Consider the following 20368-nt stretch of genomic DNA (forward strand, 5'->3'; position numbering starts at 1 on the left):
AATGTTTGAAGTGAAAATGTTATAATTAATTAGGGCATTATGGGAAAAATTTTTTAATGCATTATACTTTTAGAATAAGATCTAATAAAATGAGACAAATAATAAGGTAAAAAAGATCTTATATATAGGGACAAAGGTAGTAGTTAACCAGTTATGTTATTTTACTTCGACATGTTTAGCTAAAATTCCTTTGAAATGATATGAGCAATTGGAGAAATGGTTAGGGCTTTTAGAAGAGTGGTTCCGAAGAGGATGACCCTCTTCGAATCACTAAGAAAGTCAAAACTAAGGAAGGTGATGGAGAGATTGCACAAGAAGACATTGTTGTGGCTAATGAGGTGATGCAAGATGGTTCAATGTCTAAGAAAAAAGAGAATGAATCCATGAAATCATATAAGGAGAGTCTGCTAGCTAGGGAAGACGATAAAGCTTTTACAAAATTTCATAGTCTTGTTAAGGAGATGGAGGATCTAAAAGAAAAGTTCTTTAATAGGGAGGATACAAAGGTTTCTTTTGACGAGTTTAATCCATGTCGCACTATTCAAGTGATCCTAGAAGAATTTGGGGATCGGTGTGCTCCTTGGCATAGTACTCTCATTATCAATGTTCTGGGCAAGAAGGTGAATATCAAGATGATGGAGAATAAGATTAGTTGGGGTTAGGTAAAGGTTGGTCCTATCAGAGTAGTTGACTTCCCTCAAAATTACTTCTTGGTGCATTTCATTGCTACAGAAGATTGTAAGTTTGCCTTATTCGAGGGCCCTTGGATGATTGCATATCATTACATTGTGGTTCAAAGATGGAGGCCTTTTTCACTGCCAGTGTTCAATAGCTAAGTAAAGTTACTGCCTAGATTTGTATACCAAGTTTACCCATAGAACTGTACAAGCAGTACTAGAAGTATAGCTTTTTATGATAGTCATTCTACGACGGTTCTTTTAGAACCGCCTTAGAAAATGAACCAGTGGTATTTTTGTAATTATCTTAATAAAAAAGGCTTGTATGACACACATTCTAAGACAGTTATTGAGAACCGCCTTAGAATGTGTGTTGATAATAAAAAATTACAACGGATTTTAGAAAAACACCGTTGTTATCTCAAATGATATCCAGGCTCTTGGTCTTTTGCTTGTTTTATACCCTTGACTCACTCACTCACTCACTCATGTCGATCTATCACTTCCCTCACCATGACCGAGTCCCTCGTCTCCCTCCTCACATTCCAAGGCCTCCTCTCTTCTCCCTCCTCACATTCCACGGCGACTCCCTCGTCCAGTCCAACGCTGACCACGACCTCCTGACTGCCTTCGAGATCGGTGACGCCGAGCTCCTCTACGAGATCCGCCTCCTCAGCGCCTTGCAACACGTCGCTGCCACAAGCTTCCTCATCGAGAATCGGTGTGATGGGAAGGCCACGCAGGAGCTCGCACATGCAATGAAGGCTTTCCCTAATAAGGGGTGGGAGAGTTTCGACTACACTCTCCCCGAAGACTGTCTTTCTTTTGTGTATTACCGACAGAGTAGGGAACATAGGAACCCGTTGGAGCAGAGGATTCGGCATTGGAGCAGGCGCTGGGCGTGGCGGAGACGAAGGCGGTGACGAATGTGATTTTGGAGGAGTTGGAGGGGAAGGGTGAGGAGGGGGATACAGTGGGTGAAAGGGAGGCTGCGGCGCATGTTCCGGTGGTGAGGCTGAGGATTGGGGAGGTGGCGGAGGTGAGTTCGGTGGTGTTGTTGCCGGTCTTCGCGACGGAGGAGAAGGAGATTTTGGAGGCATGCAAAATAAGGTTCTATTAATTTGGGATTACATGCATCTTCAGACAAGAAAGTTGGAGGTTCTAATAAAGAATGGTTCAAGGTATTTTTCTTTGTTTTGGAAATTAGAATTGAGGATAGGCTAGAGAAACAGAAAATTTCAAGAAACAAGGAAAATGTAGCATAATAAAATATTGTAGAGAGATTCAGAGTATATAATGTAAACCTTGTGAATCTGTTTAAGTCCCTGGATAAATTTTTTATTTGATGGGACTCATTATTTCTTGTTCTATGTTCACAATCTGTTCCTCAATGTCTGGTAATTCACTTTATGATGGTCATTACACTATGAGTTTTATCTATTGTTGATATGGTATGCTTCACCCATATTACAGCTCAAAGGAGACATATATCCTTCTCATACCATTAGGATGCCTTCATCTATTTCCTGGTTAGTCATCCTTTTCCTTGTTGGTTGTCTACATGACTTGTATCTTCATTTGGATATTATTGATTTTGACTGACGATTTTTTGTAATTTATGTTGTGGGTTTCACACTAGTTTGGCATCACTTCAGTTTGATGATCAATACTTTTGGTAAGCTCAATGGATGGATCAGTTAGTATACTCTTCTGGAAAATTGTTACCTATATCATTTGTCTGCCATTACAAGGCATAGAATGCCAAAAAATTGCAGCAGCATCTCATGATTAGGCAGTTGCACGAATTTGTTTCTTATATTTAAATTGAAGAGAAATTATTTGTATTTAATGAGCAAAAACTAAGTGTAATTAAAATTCTTTTTTCATGGGAGATTATCTTTATTTTTGTTCTCCAGGTCTTGAATCACCTAGATAATATAGTGATTGACATAAATATAATGACCAATGAAGGCAATATATGTTACCAGAACTTACAAGATAACGAAGAAAACCATTACCTTGGTAGCCACCATTTCTTGCTGGCTGCATATCATGAGAGAAATTACCTTTTAATGATGGGTTCTTTGTCTTTTCATATGAGACTTTATGATCTTCGTCTACTTCAGAGGGGTGTTGTTCAATGTTATGAAGGGCATGTGAATTCTCATACTCATATGCAGATTAGTGTTGATCCATCTGAGAGATTCGTTATGTCAGGTGGGTGTTGTTCAGTGATGTTATTTATTTAGCATTCTAGAGTCTGAAAATTTTGTCTTTGTCATCTCAGGTGGAGAGGATTGCAAGCTAAAGTTATGGAGTATCAAGTCTGGTGAACTGCTTTTTGAGGACAAGTTCTCTGATTCAGTTATCTCCATTGTGTGCTATAAAACATATGGACATAGTGAGCATGATATCCTCTCAGCCTTTCAGCTTTCAATTTTAAAAATTCTCCTATATTTTGGTTTTCAGATGGTTGCTAATCTTAAAGTGTATTATTTGGTTGTATAGGTTTTAAAGCAGAAGAGGAAAACCAATACAAGCATGACTCATCTCAGGGTGCATGGCTTGGATCACTTGAAGGACTGTTTTATATGTGCTGGTTATGAGTGTGAAGAGTCTTGCAGCTATAGAATCTGAAGCTAACTAGATGCCCACAATACCTGATAAATACTATGGTTATAGCATATATCTATATATACTCACATGAAGGTAATCAAATAGCTTGTAGATATATACTCATAGCAAAATTCCCTGTTAAAGGCTCTTTTGGGGATTAAAGCTGATACTAGCAGTAGCACACAACAGAGATGACCAATACTTTGTAGAATTAGATAATTATTAAAATGTATAGCTCATGCCAAGCCAATCTGTTTCAATTTCCACCTAGAATTTATAATTGCTTATAGGTGATAATAAGAAATTATTTTTTCTGTCTAGCTTATTATTCTTCCTTAAGGTTAATTTGTTGCTGACTGTTCTTTTTGTAACCATGGTAGCTTCATTGAGCAGGTACATTAAAAATTTTATAAACCTTTTCACGTTAAGGATTTTATCCTTGCTATCAAGTGTCTATAGAGTAGGCTTGTTCTTTTCTTTTATGGTTTTTTAATTGAATTTTACTTTCCAAACATTTGATGCAATTCTATTTCTTAATCTTTGTTTAAAACAATCCTCTTTAAAATCCAATTGGTGATTAAATCTTAATTGACCCATTTTTGGTAAAAACAACTTTCATGTTTCTATCATTTGTAAATGCTCAAAATCATTGTCCTCTCTTATTTGGTTAGCAAGTTCATAAATCCAGACTTTAGAGCAGTTGGAATGCGACACCTTTCTGCTTTTGACCACACACTATACCTCTGCATATGTAAAGGATTTACAAAAAAACCAAAATATTGTTCTGCTGATATTGTGGTTAATTAACTGGTTAATTAAGTAACCTCAAAAAAGATATTATGGTTAACAAGTTAAGTGCTTAATTACCAAAATATTGTCCACCATCACCACCACAACAACAATAATACTAATTATATTATTATGCTTTCAATTCTCTTCTACCTGAGTTTTTTCCTTCATGAAAACAATCGAAATTGGAGAAATAATAGTTGTGAAACATGCTTTAAACATTAGAGTTATTACCTGTTCTATCAAACTCGACTCAGATTGGCTTGGGAATCAATCAACTAATCAATTTAAATCACTAAATGAATCAGCCATGTCATAGATCCAATGTGATCCCATTTGACTCTACAAGTTTAGAGGTTAAACCAGTGACTTGTTGACTCAGCTGGTTATGCACTTGGGTTTTTTTTTATCAATTTATAACTAACATTATTCTTACAATGTGGTTCTTTTTGGAATAAAAGATTATATATTAGAGAAATATTAATATTGTGTGAAGGTGATGGTGACAATGGAAATGATTGATAGCTAGCTATTGTGTGAAGCAAAGCCTTTAAATTTATGGCCATGATACTATTGTTTCACTGTGGAAGTTTTTTTTTTTTTGTTCACTTCTGCTGTAACAGAAAAAGAGATTAACACTAAAGAAAAGAATCTTGATCCTGTTTTGGGTTTGAATGCTGGTACCTATACAAATAAAACTAAATGCTTATGAAAATCTAGTTACAAGATGTAATGATGCATACATTTGCAAATTTTGATACTTGATGCCATTCTTTTGTTATATAATAATAACCTTTTTATTCTGGATGTGTCCTAATTTATGGTTTAATTATGTAGATTCATTATTTTTTTGACACTCAAGATTTCTTAGATATGTGTGAATTACGAAGTCGAGCTTAGTGTGATGATTTTTTTATCTCTCACTGTAGCCTATCTATTCCCTAGCAGCTTAAGTCCTGAGATTCTAGAAGGTTTACTAAGATCAGGTTTGCAATGATACGGCATGTAGATGTCACAATGGATCAGGTTTGGGGATGGCTTTCATGTCTGCAAGGTAAGAATCTCATTGCTAATCAAATAGTTTTTCAAGAGCTGATGATATAGCTTCTTTTTTTATTGCTACTTTGGTAAGATATTTAATGCATTTGAGTGTCCTCTTAAAGTAAACTAATATGCATGTTAACTAGCAACTAGTAATAATTATAACTGGGATGGACAATTTTTCAACCCGATTAAAAAAAATATAATTTTTTTAAAAATATTACAAGTTATAGGTATATCATGTCTTAAAACATGATTTTAGAACTACAATTTTATTAGAAATGATTTCTAATCAAACATCATGTACCAACTTTGTTTGAGGAGCATTGGTCTTGTTATGCATTCGAGCCCAAGGACAAAATTTTGTATTTGTTAGATTCGATACATGATAAATTCTCAACTAGCAAGAGGTAATAAATTCTCAACTAACAAAATTTTGTACCATTGTTCTCATGTTTATCTTGTGCCATATTCAGGCACTACATCTGTTGGATATGTTGAAGAAAGAGGAAGAGATGCTTTCTTCTGTTAAGGATAGACAATCCAAGGTAGTACAATGCTTGGTGTGTCAAATACTTCATGAAGCACTGTTGTGTGTACCCTAGTCAGTAAGTTGTGGACCTGTTGCTATTATTTTACATTGATAATAGTATTACACTGGAAATCTTTATTTGTTGAGTTGAAAGTTAAAACTTTAAGAAATGTTATGAAGTAGCAGAGATTGATACTTAACTAACTTTGTTAAGAGATCATAGCATGTTTCTCAAGCTAATTCTAGAATCTCAGGCCAAATGTAGCATATATAATTAAATATAATAGACAGGTTCTATTTTAAAAAGGAACAGGAAATTGTACATTTTTGCCGACTTTATTTGGTTTTATTTATTGTTTCTTGTGATTTTTCCATGTTTTAGGATGGGGATAAGGAGTTCTCTAAGGATGTTCTTGATGAACGTGCCAAGAAAGCAGAAGCTTGGCATCGTGATTCTGCAGTTCGTGCACAGTACACTAAGCCATCGTGATTCTGCAGTTCTATGATTTGATGAACAGAATCCCATCATTCTAATATAACTATGTAACACTAGAGGTGATGAGTTCAATCCCTCTCCTCCATATTTAAACTGGGAAAAAAAGATGTAGGTAAATTAAAGAAAATAAATTCTGTAAAGAAAAATTAATTTATATTTTTTTAGAACAAAACCAAACACATTCATATCATATATAATTGGATATCTAAATTAAAAAGATTTCAAAATCTAAAATGTAAAACCAATTACTTTTTTAAAACTAATCCTTTTAGAATCTAATCCAATGCAACCATATTACATTTAATTGGATTTCTAAACATAAAGGGTAAAAGCTAATGAGATTTTAAATATCAAGTCTTTTTAATTTTTTAGTATTTTTCTTGATGCTTCGTGCCATTTATATGAAGTTCATCCTTTGCTGCAAATATTAAATTGAGCAGTATGATTCCAAGAAATTAAACAACAATTTTTCTTTACATAGAGTTTCAAATTCCAACCACCTCTTAACAAATATATTGGATTTTAGATCTCATCCTCATGTCTTGATATTGCAAGCCTAGGGAGTATGCTTCATTTAAATTAGCATTTTTGTTGGTCATTTCTTTCCTTAGTAGCTCGTCATGTTGTTTTTAATTAGTTATCTTTTTTAACTGATCTTTTATGTTACATGTGATATTTTAGTCATATATATTTCTTATATTAATATCATACACTTAATTTTTTAGTCTTTCATCCTCAACGATGCAAAGAATTCATCATTGTTCTTATTGTATAAATCTATTAGAATCTGATTCTTTATTCCCCCTGCAGGTTTATGTCAACAAAAGTCGGGAGGAGTTGATAGGCCACAATGGTCCACATTTAGTCATGTTAACTACTCAGGTTCTCTTTCATGCACATTTGGTAGCAAGGTGAGTAATAATTGTGATGGCTCTGTTTTGGATACTAGTGAATTAGAAAAGGTTTCGTTGGAAGCTATCGTACTAATAGTCATTCTAATAAAAGCTATAAAACACTTAGTTACTTCTTGAAGTTGAATTTATAACTGTCAATAAGTTTAGTTTCTAACATTCCAAGGTTGTCATTTACATTTCTCATCTCTTTACCATTTTCTCCTTCTTCCCTATTTATCTTCTGTCAAAGACACCCTTATTCTTAAAATTGTTACCATTTTATAAATTATTGAATGTTGATGAATTCAATGTGTATTTTCTCTTTTAAATTTATAGGTTCTAAATTTAAAATTTAAGCACCCTGCCTATATATGGTTTCATACTTAGGTTCCCTGCTGATTATAAAAAAAATCATTATTTTTGTTTTTAACTACTAAATGACATTGGCAATTATTTTAATCCTAAAATTATAAAACTAAAGATTAAAATAATTTATGTTAATCCATGCAGAAGAGATATTCACGTTTAATTTTGTCTTGAACCGGGATTACTTTTGGAAGAAGATATCTATAGTTATATACGGAACCAAACAATAATAATTGACGTTTGATAATTTTAATGATTGAAATAATAATTTTATAATTTTAAAGACTAAATTAATTAATGATTGAAATAATAATTGGCATTTGTGAACTTGTTTTCTGAAAAAAAAAATTGTTCAGTTATTTGTGAGAGGTCCTTGACTTCTTCAATTGGTGGTCCCACAGGGCCTGCTTCAAAATTTCATTCGATCATTTTTCACTTGTTGAACCAACCAGACCTTAATTAACATGAACTAATAATTAATATATACTAGAAAACACAGATCATTTTTCAGTTTTCTTTTTTTAGAATGATATTTGTTGCATTTTTTTTCCTCCTAGGTTCATATTTTGTGATGATGGCAGGATTGCCAAGCTTACATATGTGTTCAACATCTTCTATTCTCACATTCAGTAGCTTGTCTATATTTTATGAATTTATGATTTTAATCTTTCTATTATTTCCAGGATACTATCTTGGAACTTGAGTTTGAAGGTGTCAAAAAGAAAATCACTATGCTTCAGGTTTCTAGCCATTTATTTTGTTCATCACTTAATTGTAGTTGCTTCATTAAAGTATGTTAAACAAGTGGCCTCAGATATCTTAAGAAGGAAGGGGGGGTTGAATTAAGATATCACAATCTTTTCATAATTAAAAATTCTATTTCGATTTAAACCAAAATCCCAAGATTCCTTTTAAAATGAACTACTAAATAATTATGCAAATTAATCTTACTGAATAGAAACAATAAGCAATAAGTAATAAACAATAAAAGAATTTAAGGGAAGAAAGATTGCAAACTCAGATTTATACTAGTTCGACCACACCCTTGTGCTTACGTCTAGTCCCCCAAGCAACCCGTTTGAGAGTTCCATTATCTTGCAAAAGTCCTTTACAAGTTCTGAACCACACAAGGACAACCCTTCCTTTGTGTTCAGATTTCTTTATAACAAGAGACCATCAGTCTCTTAATCCCTTTTCAGAAATAAGATGAAGAGAAGAAGAAATCTCTCTTGAAAGAGATATATTGAACAATTGAGCACTCAAATAATTCCTTATTGAATTGCAAGTGTATTGGCCAAGGAATTTTTTAAGAGGATAAGACAATTTTTGCTTTTGAGAGAATAAGACTTTTTGTTCTGAAAAACTCTTAGCAAATTTGTGTTCCAAGTCACATATAAATAGACCTTTGATGGCCATTCAAAAACCTTTTGGACAAATGTGACTCTTAGAAATTATTTTCTGAAATTCTCCTCTGGTAATCGATTACAGGCTTTAAAATTTGAATTAAAACATTCAATAACTGCTGGTAATCGATTACCATCCATATGTAATCGATTACACAGTGTAAAATTTGAATTCAAATTTCTAATAGTTGTTATAAATCATTTTGGCCACTGGTAATCGATTACATCCTCTGGTAATCGATTACCAGAGAGTAAATCTTTTGAAAAAGACATTTTAACTTAAATTTCTTGGCCAAACCTCTTGCTGTTTCAATTTGGAATTCCCTCCCTAAATCACTAGAGATCTTCTTGATGATGTATCTTGAATCTCTTGGATTTTTGTCTTGATCTTAACTTGAGAAGCGCATGTTCATATGACATCATCAAAACACCAAAGTCAAAATCTTTGCTTCTACAAAGTATTGGTACTCCTTATGATTATCCTACATTACAACTTCCTTGTGTGTACTTTTAGTATTTATTTTATTCACACAGTTAGCTTTGTTTATTTATTTTTCAATATAGATGTATTGGCTATATGGTGAAATCAAGTTTACAAGTGCAATTTAAACTTGATTTCAAAAAGAATCATAACCTAAGTAGGTTGAAATAGAAGAAATGTGTCATTCCCTTCCAGTTCATAGTTGTTAATCATTAATGACTGAGCTGACAAATACAAGGTTTCTAATCTATAGATTCTTAGGATGTGTGTGTTTGAGTTATAGCCTTTAATTTTAAGAAACTACTTATAATATGTGATATTGAGAGAGCACCAGTCCCCATGGATAAAATGAGATGAAACTTACTTTTCGACCAATATATTTTAAATGTTTTTTTTTTTACCTCAATGTGCATTACTTCATGAGGTGTACAAGTTCCTATTACTCTAAGTCTGCTTCAATCATAAATGTTTCAATCATAAATGTAGACTGTTCTTGCTTAAGAGATAATATAATAATTAAAGGTTAAATATGATTAGTGAAACTAAAATTGAATCTTTTAAGTAAAGTTTTAGATTTAAATATTGTGGGTAACAAAATATGATTAAAAATTACGAAAAATTTTCTTTTGTTTGTAGATGTTGTGCCTTATTCAGCTCACATCCCATCCTATGCTGATATTTGGGGATGGGTCATGGTAAATATTACTGATAATTAATTTCAAGTTCTTCTTTAGTATTGTGTATTATGTATGTTAAGATATATGTGATAAGAAAAGGGGGCACAAAATTAAGATATATGTACCTTGAGACAAATTTAGCATACAGAACCATATAAAATTAAGGTGTCATGCATGGATATTATTGCTAAGACTTTTTTTGGTCTTTGGAATGTAACAGGCTTCAGATTCTCCATTAGACTTGAGTGCAGAAGAACTAGACCTCAGAATGAGACATAGGATTAAGGAGGAGAATGGATATCTTGATGGGAAAACATTCACATCAGTCTCAACTTTGAGCAAAACTGTTCGCAACTCGTAAGTGGAACTTAGTTCTATTCTATATCCTCTTGCAATTGCATTTATTAGCCTATGATATTTTGTTCTGGACACACATTGGACACTATTGATAGGCTGGACAATGAAACTCAAATATATATAAATCTTTTTTTATAATTAACTAAATACACCATCAATAACCTAATTAAACTATTTATTTGGTTCTTATTTGCATTTTAAGTTTTAGTCCTTAACTATGTTTCCATTGCCACTAAATCTTCCCCCCAATGATATTGAATTTAGTAATTACTAGTTAGTTTTTAGAAATATTTTTTAATGAAATGACTATGCCACCAATTTTTATGTCATCATAATTCTTGCTTTCAAAAAGCAAAAAAATTTAATAATTCTACATCGGTTTAGGCCACACCCGATGTAGAATGTCCAACATTCTACATCGGTTATTAGGACAACCGATGTTGAATGCTTCATCGTGGGATAGAAATCTACGATGGTTCAAGACACACTCGATGTAGATGTTGACCATTCTACATCGGTTATTAAAACAACCGATGTAGAAATCTGTCATTCTAAGACGGGTTTAGAGACCAACCCGTCTTAGAATGGGCAGACTTCTACATCGGTTGTCCTAATAACCGATGTAGAATGTCAGAAATCTACAACGGTTGCTCAACCGTCATCGTAGGACAACGTGTTTCAACATCTCCAGCTACAACAATGCGTGATAACTGATGTAGAAAGACACCGATAACCGATGTAGAAAACCTATTTTTTAGTAGTGAAGGATAATTTTTTATGGAGGGTTAGGTCCAAGCTTGGTATTATGCTGAAGATTAACAAATTAACCTTCATCTATTCAAGAAGGAGGTTTGCTAAGATTTGTGTTGAGATTGATTTGGGGAAGAAATTGGTGTCACAAATCAATACGTTGGGTCATATCATTAACCTAGAACATATGTGAAGGCCTTCATTATATTTGCTTTAACTGTGGCAGATTTGGCCATAAGCAAAACCAATGTTCAAAGGTAGTTCAAGAGATGCCCTTAAGAATTTTGCAAATAAGGATTAATTGATAGCCACTATGGAGGTGGAGGGTGCACCCTAAAAAGTTGTGAATGAAGACTAGGGATGATTCGCAGAAGATAACGAAAGATACAAACACTTATGGGAGGTTAGGTTCTATAGGGTGTATGGACCATGGGTGATGGTTAGAAAAGGTAACGATAGGGCAAACAAATAGTGGTACATGTGGATGTGAATGATGAAAGGGAGTCCAATCACATTAAAAAGTAGAATATTTTGATTAGAGGAAATAATTGAATGGTTGTGAAAGTCAAAAACAACCTAGGAGTGAAGAATACTCAACCCCAACAAGGAAAAAAGGGCTTGAGTCAAGCCAAAATTACTAAGAAAAATAGGTTGAAGCATGTGAACCATATGATAGTTAAGAAACACATGAGAATGTGATAAAGGCAAATTAGGTAAGCTTAGGGGCCAAGAGTAAGAATATTGTATTTGGGCCAAAATTGGACCAAGCCACTAACACAACTTTAGTCCTTTGTGCTCTCAAAGTTGTTAACTATGTTCAATGCTCTAATTTAGGCCCAATGTCTATGAACCATGACCGTTCTACCCATGTAGTGTATCCTGATAATGAAACTCGAGAGTTTGCTGAAGCAATACGTAGCCATTTGGACCCAAGTTTGACTTCTTCAAATTCGATTCAAGGGGTGAGCCAAGGACATGTGTTAAGTAATTATGATGATTTGAACATAACTTCTAGGGATGTCAATCCCACCAACCAACCATAGTATCAATGAATCTCATATGTTGGAATTATAAGGGTGTAGGTATGAAGCGGTTTAAAGGTCTCATGAGTGACCTGATTAAGGAGCATGATGTTGGTCTTCTTTGTCTGCTAGAAACTCATTCAAGTGGGGATAAAGAAACAAAATTTGTTCAAGGGTTTTTAATTGGATAGTTATTACTTCGTTGATGCCCATGGCCTTGTGGGAGGCATTTGGTGCATGTAGAACTATTTATCTTGGAAGGTTTAAGTGTTGGAGAGCTCTAAACAATGCCTCAGTCTTGTAATGGAGCATGATCAAAAGTTTTAGAATATCACCCTCGTTTATGCAAATCCTCATTCTCAATTCCATATTGAAAACTTTCGAGGGATTTAATGTGTATAGCAGAGCATATTTCTTCCCCCCGGTACCTTATGGGGGATTTTAACGTTGTGATTCGAGACTTTGAAAGAAGTTGGAGTCTTTAACATGGCTTCTGCTCGGGGAGAAAATGCCTTTCGCAACTGTGTTATAGAGTCTGATCTCTTGGATATTGGTTATTGAGGTTCTTCTTTTACATGGTGAAGAGGGAACTTGTTTGAAAGATTGGATCATGTGCTTGCTTCTATGGATTGAAGGATCACTTTTCCACAAGCAACTTTTTACTATCTTAAGTATGATCATTGTCTTCTTCTTTTAAATCTAAATCCTATCACTAAAAGGAGGGAGGATATGTCCTTTTAGGTTTGAATCTGCATGGACCACCCATGGGTATTGTTCGACGTTGGTCATAAAAGAATGGAAATATATTGTGCTTTTGGAACCAATGCATTTATCACTTCCAAAATGCCTTGAAAGAGTGGAATTCTACTCTTTGGAAACATCTTTTATGCCAAAAATAGACTGCTTAGGCGACTCGATGGGATTGCCAAGAAGCTATATCAAGGTCCAAGCCCTTTTTCTGGAAAAACTCTAACATGATCTTTGGGAGGATTATGATCAAATTCTCGCCAAGGAGTAGCTCTTATGGTTTCAAAAGTCTCGTTGCAAATGGATTTATGATAATAGCCAAAAGTAATTTAATATCACACATAATTTAAGGTGATTGTTTAGCATTTTTTATACATTGAGTCTTGTTTTAACTCAAATTAAGGAAAGATTAGGAATTATCACTTAGGATCTTTGTTTTGTTAGCTTTTAGGATTTCTTTTTGTTTTTGTAGAAAATTGAGTTAGAAAATGAAGTTAGATTCTACTCGCTTAAGTGTGGCTTGTTATGCGCTTAAGCGAGTCAAGACAAAACCATATAGAGGAATCTCTGACATGCCTCACTTAAGCAAGTCTTTCTTAATGCTTGAGTGAGAGGAACCTTGAAGGTAGAAGATGAAGTCAAACTCACTTTAGCGTGACATGATATATGGTTAAGCGAGCCAAGTCAAAGAGCATAATTGGATTCACTGGAAGCCTTCACTTAAGCCTTAGACTCAAAGTGCTTAAGCAAGGCAATGAAGCCTATGGAGGGACACAAAGACCTTGCTTAAGCGCAACATTTTATGCACTTAAGCGAGGAGAGTCAAAAGCTGAAGAATTTTAGAGCAGAAGACCTCGCCTATGCCAGATGTTACTCACACTTAAGCGCGAAGGTCACGATAGGCCTAAGCCTATATCAAAACATAAATGACATGAGATCTAATTGAAGGGCATTGAGGGTGCATTTGAAGAGAAACTTTCTGAGAGAAAACAAGACCATTCCTAGGGCTCTTAGCTGAGATTGATTACACATTTGTATGTTGGAATTTGACCATTGTAATCAAGCTATGAACAACTAATCTCTTTATCTGTCGAGGTTGGAAAGGATGAATCCAATTTCATGCAATACTCTCTTTTAATACAATTATTTAGATTTATTATTTTTCTTCCTCTCCCAATGCTTGTTCTAGATTAATCACCTATTAATTGGTCTTAGAAATAGATAGTTTAGTCGATAAACATTCGTTTGATTCCCAAACTAAGAAAAGTACCTAATTGAGATTAATTCTAGACATAGGTCAATATCAATTAGGCTTATTTAATTCTTAAACGTTAATGTTGGTCATTTACGTTAGTTTGCCAAGACATTGGGAATTAATCTAAATGACTTAGACTCTTCCGCCTAAGAGATTAGGGTTAGAATATAATCGTGAATTGGTAATAAACTACACGAATAATTGAATTAATTAAGGTTATTGCATTAGAAAAGGGGGGAAACCATGTCTAACCCTGGCTATTCAAACCATTGATTTCTCACAACAACATTGTCATTGTTCTACTACTAGTCTCTTTTAATGGCCTTTTACTCTTACGTTATTCTTTTACACATTCAAACACATTCAATTGAGAAATACTTCTATGAAACCTTAGTTCTCAATCTAAATTGCCCAAATATCCACTAGTCCTCTGGGAGATGACTTAGAAGCAAGTCCTATTACTATTTTGAAACTTAGTTTCACTTGACCACACGAAAAATCTTAACATTTTACATAGGGGACAAGAATACTAGATATTTTCATGGCACAACTGTTGTTCGTAAAGAAGAAATAATGTAGAAATTCTTTAGAATGATGAGGCTGTTTGGGTAGATAACATGGAAGAGTTGGAAACAATGGGGACAAATTTTTAACAAACAACTTTTCCATGACCCTAGTGATTGCACTATGTTTCTTGTTATCAACCATTTTCTAGGAATTGATGATCATCATCTTGATACCTTGGGAAGCACTATTAGTGAATAAAAAATATACAAGGCTATTAAAAGCATGAATGGCTAAAGCCCCTAGTTCAAATAGCCTCCAGGTTACTTTCTACAAATCTTTATGGAACATAATTGGTTCAACGTTGTGCAACTGGATCCATGAACTGGAAGCAGATCCAGCTAAGATAGCAAACATCAATGGGAATATATCACCTTGATCCTAAACGTTGACAATGTGGTTGCCCTTAAACATATGCACCCCATTAGCCTTTGTAATGCATGTATCCTATAAGGTGCTTACAAAAGTGTTGACTCAGAGACTTAGAGGTGTCATGGAAGGTCTAGTTAGCCCAAACTAGTGCAGCTTTGTCTAGAACAAACACAACAATGATAATATTATCATCACTCAGAATGTAATTCATTCCATGAAGATAAAGATTGGGAGGAAATGTTGGATGGAGATCAAAATTGACCTAAAGAAGGCTTATGATAGATTGAATTTGGACTTTGTCAGGGATACCTTGGAAGTTATTGGTCTCCTAAATGCTTTTGTGAATCTGGTTTGGGCTTGTATCACTTCTTCGAGCATGCAAATGCTTTGGAATGGAGATATGTCGGAGGAGTTCAAACCCACGAGAGGCATTAGACAAGGAGAGCATGTCTCTCTTTATCGATTTATTTTATGTATGGGGCACTTGTCTCATATTATTGATATTGTTGTTGAGAATAATATGAAGTCCGATTCAAATCGCAAAAAATGGTCCTCTCATTTGGCGTTCATAGATGACTTGATCCTTTTTTCTAAAGCTTCCTTGGAGCAGGTGGAGGTGATTTATACGTGTCTTGAGCTTTTCTACAATAGCTCCAACCGAAAGGTTAGTCAAGAAAAAACTAGAATTTATTTTCTCTAACAATGTGGCAACTAATATCAAGGTGTAGATTAGTGAAACTTTTAGGTTTTGAAGGACGAATGACCTCGAGAAGTATTTAGGGGTCCTCATCATTCATAATAAGGCCTCTCGACATACTTTTCAATTCATCTTTGATAAGTTGAATCAAAGACTCAATAGTTGGAAGTCTAGGAAGCTTTCTTTGGTTGTTCATATCACTTTCACCAAGTCAGCTTTGGCGGTTGTGCACGATGATTTGGATAAAATGCAGAGGTTTTCTGTGGGGGTGGCAAGGACCGAAGACATATTCATATAGTGACTTGGCCAAATATTTGTAAGCTAAAATGTGAAAGGGGTCTGGGGATTCATACAACCCATCATACTAATAAGCTGTTTAAGATGAAAATTTGTTGGAAGCTTTGTAGTGATTCTAACAAGCTATGGGTTTAGGTTGTTAAATCCAAATATAAGTGTGGAGGGGACCTCCACCCTTGGTTAGCTCAGAAGGAAAAGAGCTCGAATTTCTTGCAAGGAGTGTGTCATGCTTGACCTTTAATTAAAGAAAACCTCTAATGGCGTGTGTGAGATGGGTGTAGAACCGAATTCTGGTTGGACCCGTGGATTCCACATAAGGTTCCATTGGTTAGTAAAGCCTTTCTTTTCATTCCTGAACCTGAGTTAACAAAGTATGTGGTTGATTATTGCAAGCCTGACTGGTCATGGGATCTTAGTAGCTTTGTCCTGTATTTGCCTCAGGATATTTTGGATATTGTTGTAGCTCTTCCCACTCTAGCTAAAGCTCCTGATCCAAATATCCTTGCATGGAATCATTCAATAAATGGGTTGTTCTAGATGAATTTGGCCTATGATGTCATTCAATCTTCCATTTTCCTCTACTCATCACATTATCTTTAGTTCCCTGTGGAGTTGGAGGGGGCCTGAACGGGTAAAGACCTTTCTTTGGAAAGTACCCCAAAAAGGTCTCTTAACTACTATTTTCAGAGTTAAGAGGCACCTAAGAATGGACCCTAGCTATAATATTTGTCTTAATGGGGAAGAGGATGCCTTGCATGCTATTAGAGATTATGCTTTGGCCAATATTGTTTAGAATAAAGTAGTTAGGTGTGTGTTTGATGATGATTTCTTTACTATGGATATCCTCAAGTAGATTAATGATAACCTGACAAAGCCCAATGTCCATAGATCTTAATGGTTACAATCTTTGTTGTCGCGTTGGATGAGATATGGCTTATGAAAAATGATGCTTTTTTTCATAATACAATGTTGAATATTAATGCCGAAAATCTAGCTCTCTCTATTTATGTGCATGCTAGTTAGATCAAGAATGCTTTCTTTGAGGTTTCTCCAAGCTTCCCTCGTAATCCTCTTGATCATAATTTTTCTAATATTCATTGGGTCAGCCCCTCCGAGGGAACATTGAATTGTGATGGGGTTGTTTATGCTGGAAGACAAGCATCATATGGTGGTGTCTTACGGATCATTTTAGATCCTTTGTTTCTACCTCCACTTGTAATTTAGGTTTGTCTTACGGATCATTTTAGATCCTTTGTTTCTACCTCCATTTGTAATTTAGGTTCTTGTTTTGTGCTAGAATCTGAATTGTGGGCTATTTACCATGGTTTAAAGCTTATTTAAGACAAAGGAATTGTTGGGAACATTGTGATGGAATCTAATTCCTTTAACATTATAGTTCAAATGTTGAATGATGGTTGCAATAGGCAACACTCTAGCTAATAATGGTCCGAAGAACAAAGTCATTCCAAAAGACCCTCGATGGAGTAGGAAAAAGGGAGATGACATCACCACTCAAGCTCTTGGCTATGGAGTGGGTAATTATACTAGAGGATTAGTGAAAAACATCATGTTCGAGGTTGGTTGATTTTCTTCTCTTTTTCATTTGTCAGGCTTGTGACATTAAACAAGCACTATCTAGAACACAACCCATGACTTGTATCTATTTATTTACACCTTTTCACAAAATTTCATTTCATTTAATAAGTCAAATTGTCTGTCAGTACAAGGATCATGGTCATTTTACCATGGCCCATGAATTTTAGCATTAGAATTGACCATAACTGTGATCATTTAACCATGGCCCATGCATGTATCATCAGAATCAAGTACGGTCGTGGTAAAATGACCATGACCTAGGTAGTTAGTGTCAATTTGAGCACGACCGTGGTAAAAAAAATATTTTTTTTCTTCTTTTCTATTCTTTTTCTACTACTTATTCCACCTCCATCTTAGGGAGGTTTATTTTCTATTTTCCTTGATTTTTTTTAGTTTCATGTTTGGTTGTTTTTCATTTTCAATATTTCATTTTCACTTTGTCTTTATTTCTAGTTTTAGGCTACCTTTTATTTTGTTGTATGGATTGAGTGCAATGCATGCATAAAGTGTAGGGAAGGATATCTCCCCAACTTTGAGCTTATATGATATATGTGATTTCTTGCATTATTCTGATTCCATCATTGTGTGAAAAATTTATTGGATTTAGAATTTTGTGTTTTCAGTTATTCCCCCTATATAAATATGTGCGCGTGCGTGTATTTGGGTAAAAATTGAGATTTTCTAAAGGAGGGAACATTAGTATGCATGATTGTGAATTGTTCTTAAGAGCTATCCTTAGACATGTGAGTTTTGGACCTTATTTCTCATGATGTGTGTGATTTGATGCTTTTAGTAACATTATTTTATTCTCTATTTTGACACACTTATCTTTGGATGAATTCTGATTTTTTTTTTAAAGATGAGACATTAGTAAGCTTCCTTGAGACCTGTGATTTTCTTTTGATAAATTTTCCCTTAGTTGACCATTTTTTTAGCCGAAATGATTAGTTCCATTGGTCCCTTGCACTGTGATTATGTGAAATATTAATGTGAGGAAAAAAAAAGGGAATGAATGTATTTTGTAGGTTGTGCTATTCCCAACTCCTTCTCTCAAGTGAAATAAAAAATAAGAAAGGGTGATTGATGAATAAAAAGAAAGAAGATAACTTTTTTTTGAGAAAAAGCTTGCAAATAAAAAGGAAAAGAGAGCAATCCCCAAAGAAAATATGAGAAAGAAGGAAAAAGGGATAAAAAATTCAAAACCAAAAGGAAGGTGCAAAAATAGATGAAAGTTCCCTTTATTATTGAGTATTTTATATGAATGAGTGGAAACCTTTGATTAGCCTATTTGTTTTCAGTATCAACCTTACATTACATGCATGGCCTCATTACGACCCATTATGTCTTACTTATTATGAATTTTTGGGTTTTATTTGAATTGAGTTGATTGATTTATAGAGTTGTGAATGTGTTATTTAATTGTGATTATGAGTGTAATTATTCATTTCTCTAAACACCAAGAGATAGTGAGCAGAGTGAACTTGAAGCTTTTTAAAACAATTTGCATGTTAATTATAAGCCTAATGGATTCCTGAGTTAATCTTTGATACCACTATGTGTGAGTTTTAGTTCTGAATAAATGGGGAATTTCTGATGCATGAGTTCTAACTTGAAAGAATTTCTTTAACTGGAAATTAGAATAATTGCTTGAGGACAAGCAATGCTTAACTGTGGGCAGGTTGATAAACCATAATTTGAGTGATATTTTATGTGAGTTTTCGTGCTATTTCAACTATTTTCTTGGCAGAACTCACGTTTGGGCATTAGTTTTTACCTTGCAGAAGTACAATTGCTCAATCAAGTGGAAAATGCACAATTTCATGAAACTCTGGTGCTATTTTCACTTGAAAATGATCGTGATACATTGACCACGGTCGTGGTCAACTAGTAAGGCCATGGTCAATCATAAGAGCCATCATCATTTCACAACATCTCAATCTTCAGCGCTAGGATCCCGATAACTGTCGTTGTGAATATCACCGTGACCGTAGCAAACTTAATTAAGAAAAACTATCTTTAGGTATCTAATTAAAGTAATTATAGGGATCTAATCAAAATATTTATCTATAATGCACCTAATTAAAGTAATTATCTTTAGAGATCATATTAGAATATATATATATATATATATATATATATATATATATATATATATATATATATATATATATATATATATATATATATATAAGAAGTTGGAGTCTGTACTTCAGGGATTCAAAATTCATTATACAATTTATGTTTTTAAAGAGATTTTGAGAGGAGAGCTACACTGGAAACAATTAGGGTTCGAATTTGTAAGGGTTTTTTTATCTCTTTTATTTCTAATGCAATAGTGTATGATGTTTAGTTATTCTACGACCATGGTTGGCTAAATCCCTTAGAACTCGGATTGTGATGTAGTTATACCCATGTACTCTAGTTCCTCTTTTTTAATAAAGTTCTTCGATGTTATTCAATTAATTGTATCTTTCGATCACTTTCACTTCTATGTTGGAATTGATCACTTTGATTATTAATTAATTATGTGTTTGTGAGCATCTTTTCATAATTAACTGACCTATAGAATAATAGGGTTCATAAAGCTTGTATGACCAAACTGATGGCATGGATTCCCTTCTTACAAATCTTTCTATTATTCATCCTTAACCCTAAATTAAATCTCAAATGACTAATTCAGGATTGATTTAGGGGGAAGAGTATTCTCAGACCTTTACCATAGGCTGATAATTAAAGCAAA

The 20368-nt window shown here is 34.1% G+C and overlaps 1 protein-coding gene across 2 annotated transcripts; it reads left to right on the forward strand.

Moving 5' to 3' along the window:
• The first annotated feature begins 1718 nt into the window (after nt 1–1718).
• Nucleotides 1719–19741, forward strand: LOC102664075 (uncharacterized). 2 transcript variants are annotated; one of them, XM_014769454.2, is made up of 11 exons: nt 1719–1858; nt 2151–2206; nt 2317–2352; nt 2594–2894; nt 2965–3078; nt 3186–3386; nt 5012–5136; nt 6962–7062; nt 8094–8150; nt 10192–10328; nt 19410–19741. In XM_014769454.2, exons 7-11 carry the CDS (start codon nt 5076–5078, stop codon nt 19450–19452), a joined length of 399 nt encoding a protein of 132 aa, XP_014624940.2. In that variant the 5' UTR covers nt 1719–1858; nt 2151–2206; nt 2317–2352; nt 2594–2894; nt 2965–3078; nt 3186–3386; nt 5012–5075; the 3' UTR covers nt 19453–19741. The 2 variants fall into 2 exon arrangements, 1 of the variants encoding a protein (XP_014624940.2); XR_005889250.1 differs by lacking the exons at nt 1719–1858; nt 2151–2206; nt 2317–2352; ... (1 more) ...; nt 2965–3078; nt 3186–3386 and adding exons at nt 5600–5731; nt 6038–6210; nt 9931–9989 and having other exon boundaries at nt 4634–5136; nt 10192–19741.
• The last annotated feature ends 627 nt before the right edge of the window (nt 19742–20368 follow it).

This window comes from Glycine max, chromosome 17, assembly GCF_000004515.6.
Source record: "Glycine max cultivar Williams 82 chromosome 17, Glycine_max_v4.0, whole genome shotgun sequence".
NCBI lineage: Eukaryota > Viridiplantae > Streptophyta > Magnoliopsida > Fabales > Fabaceae > Glycine > Glycine max.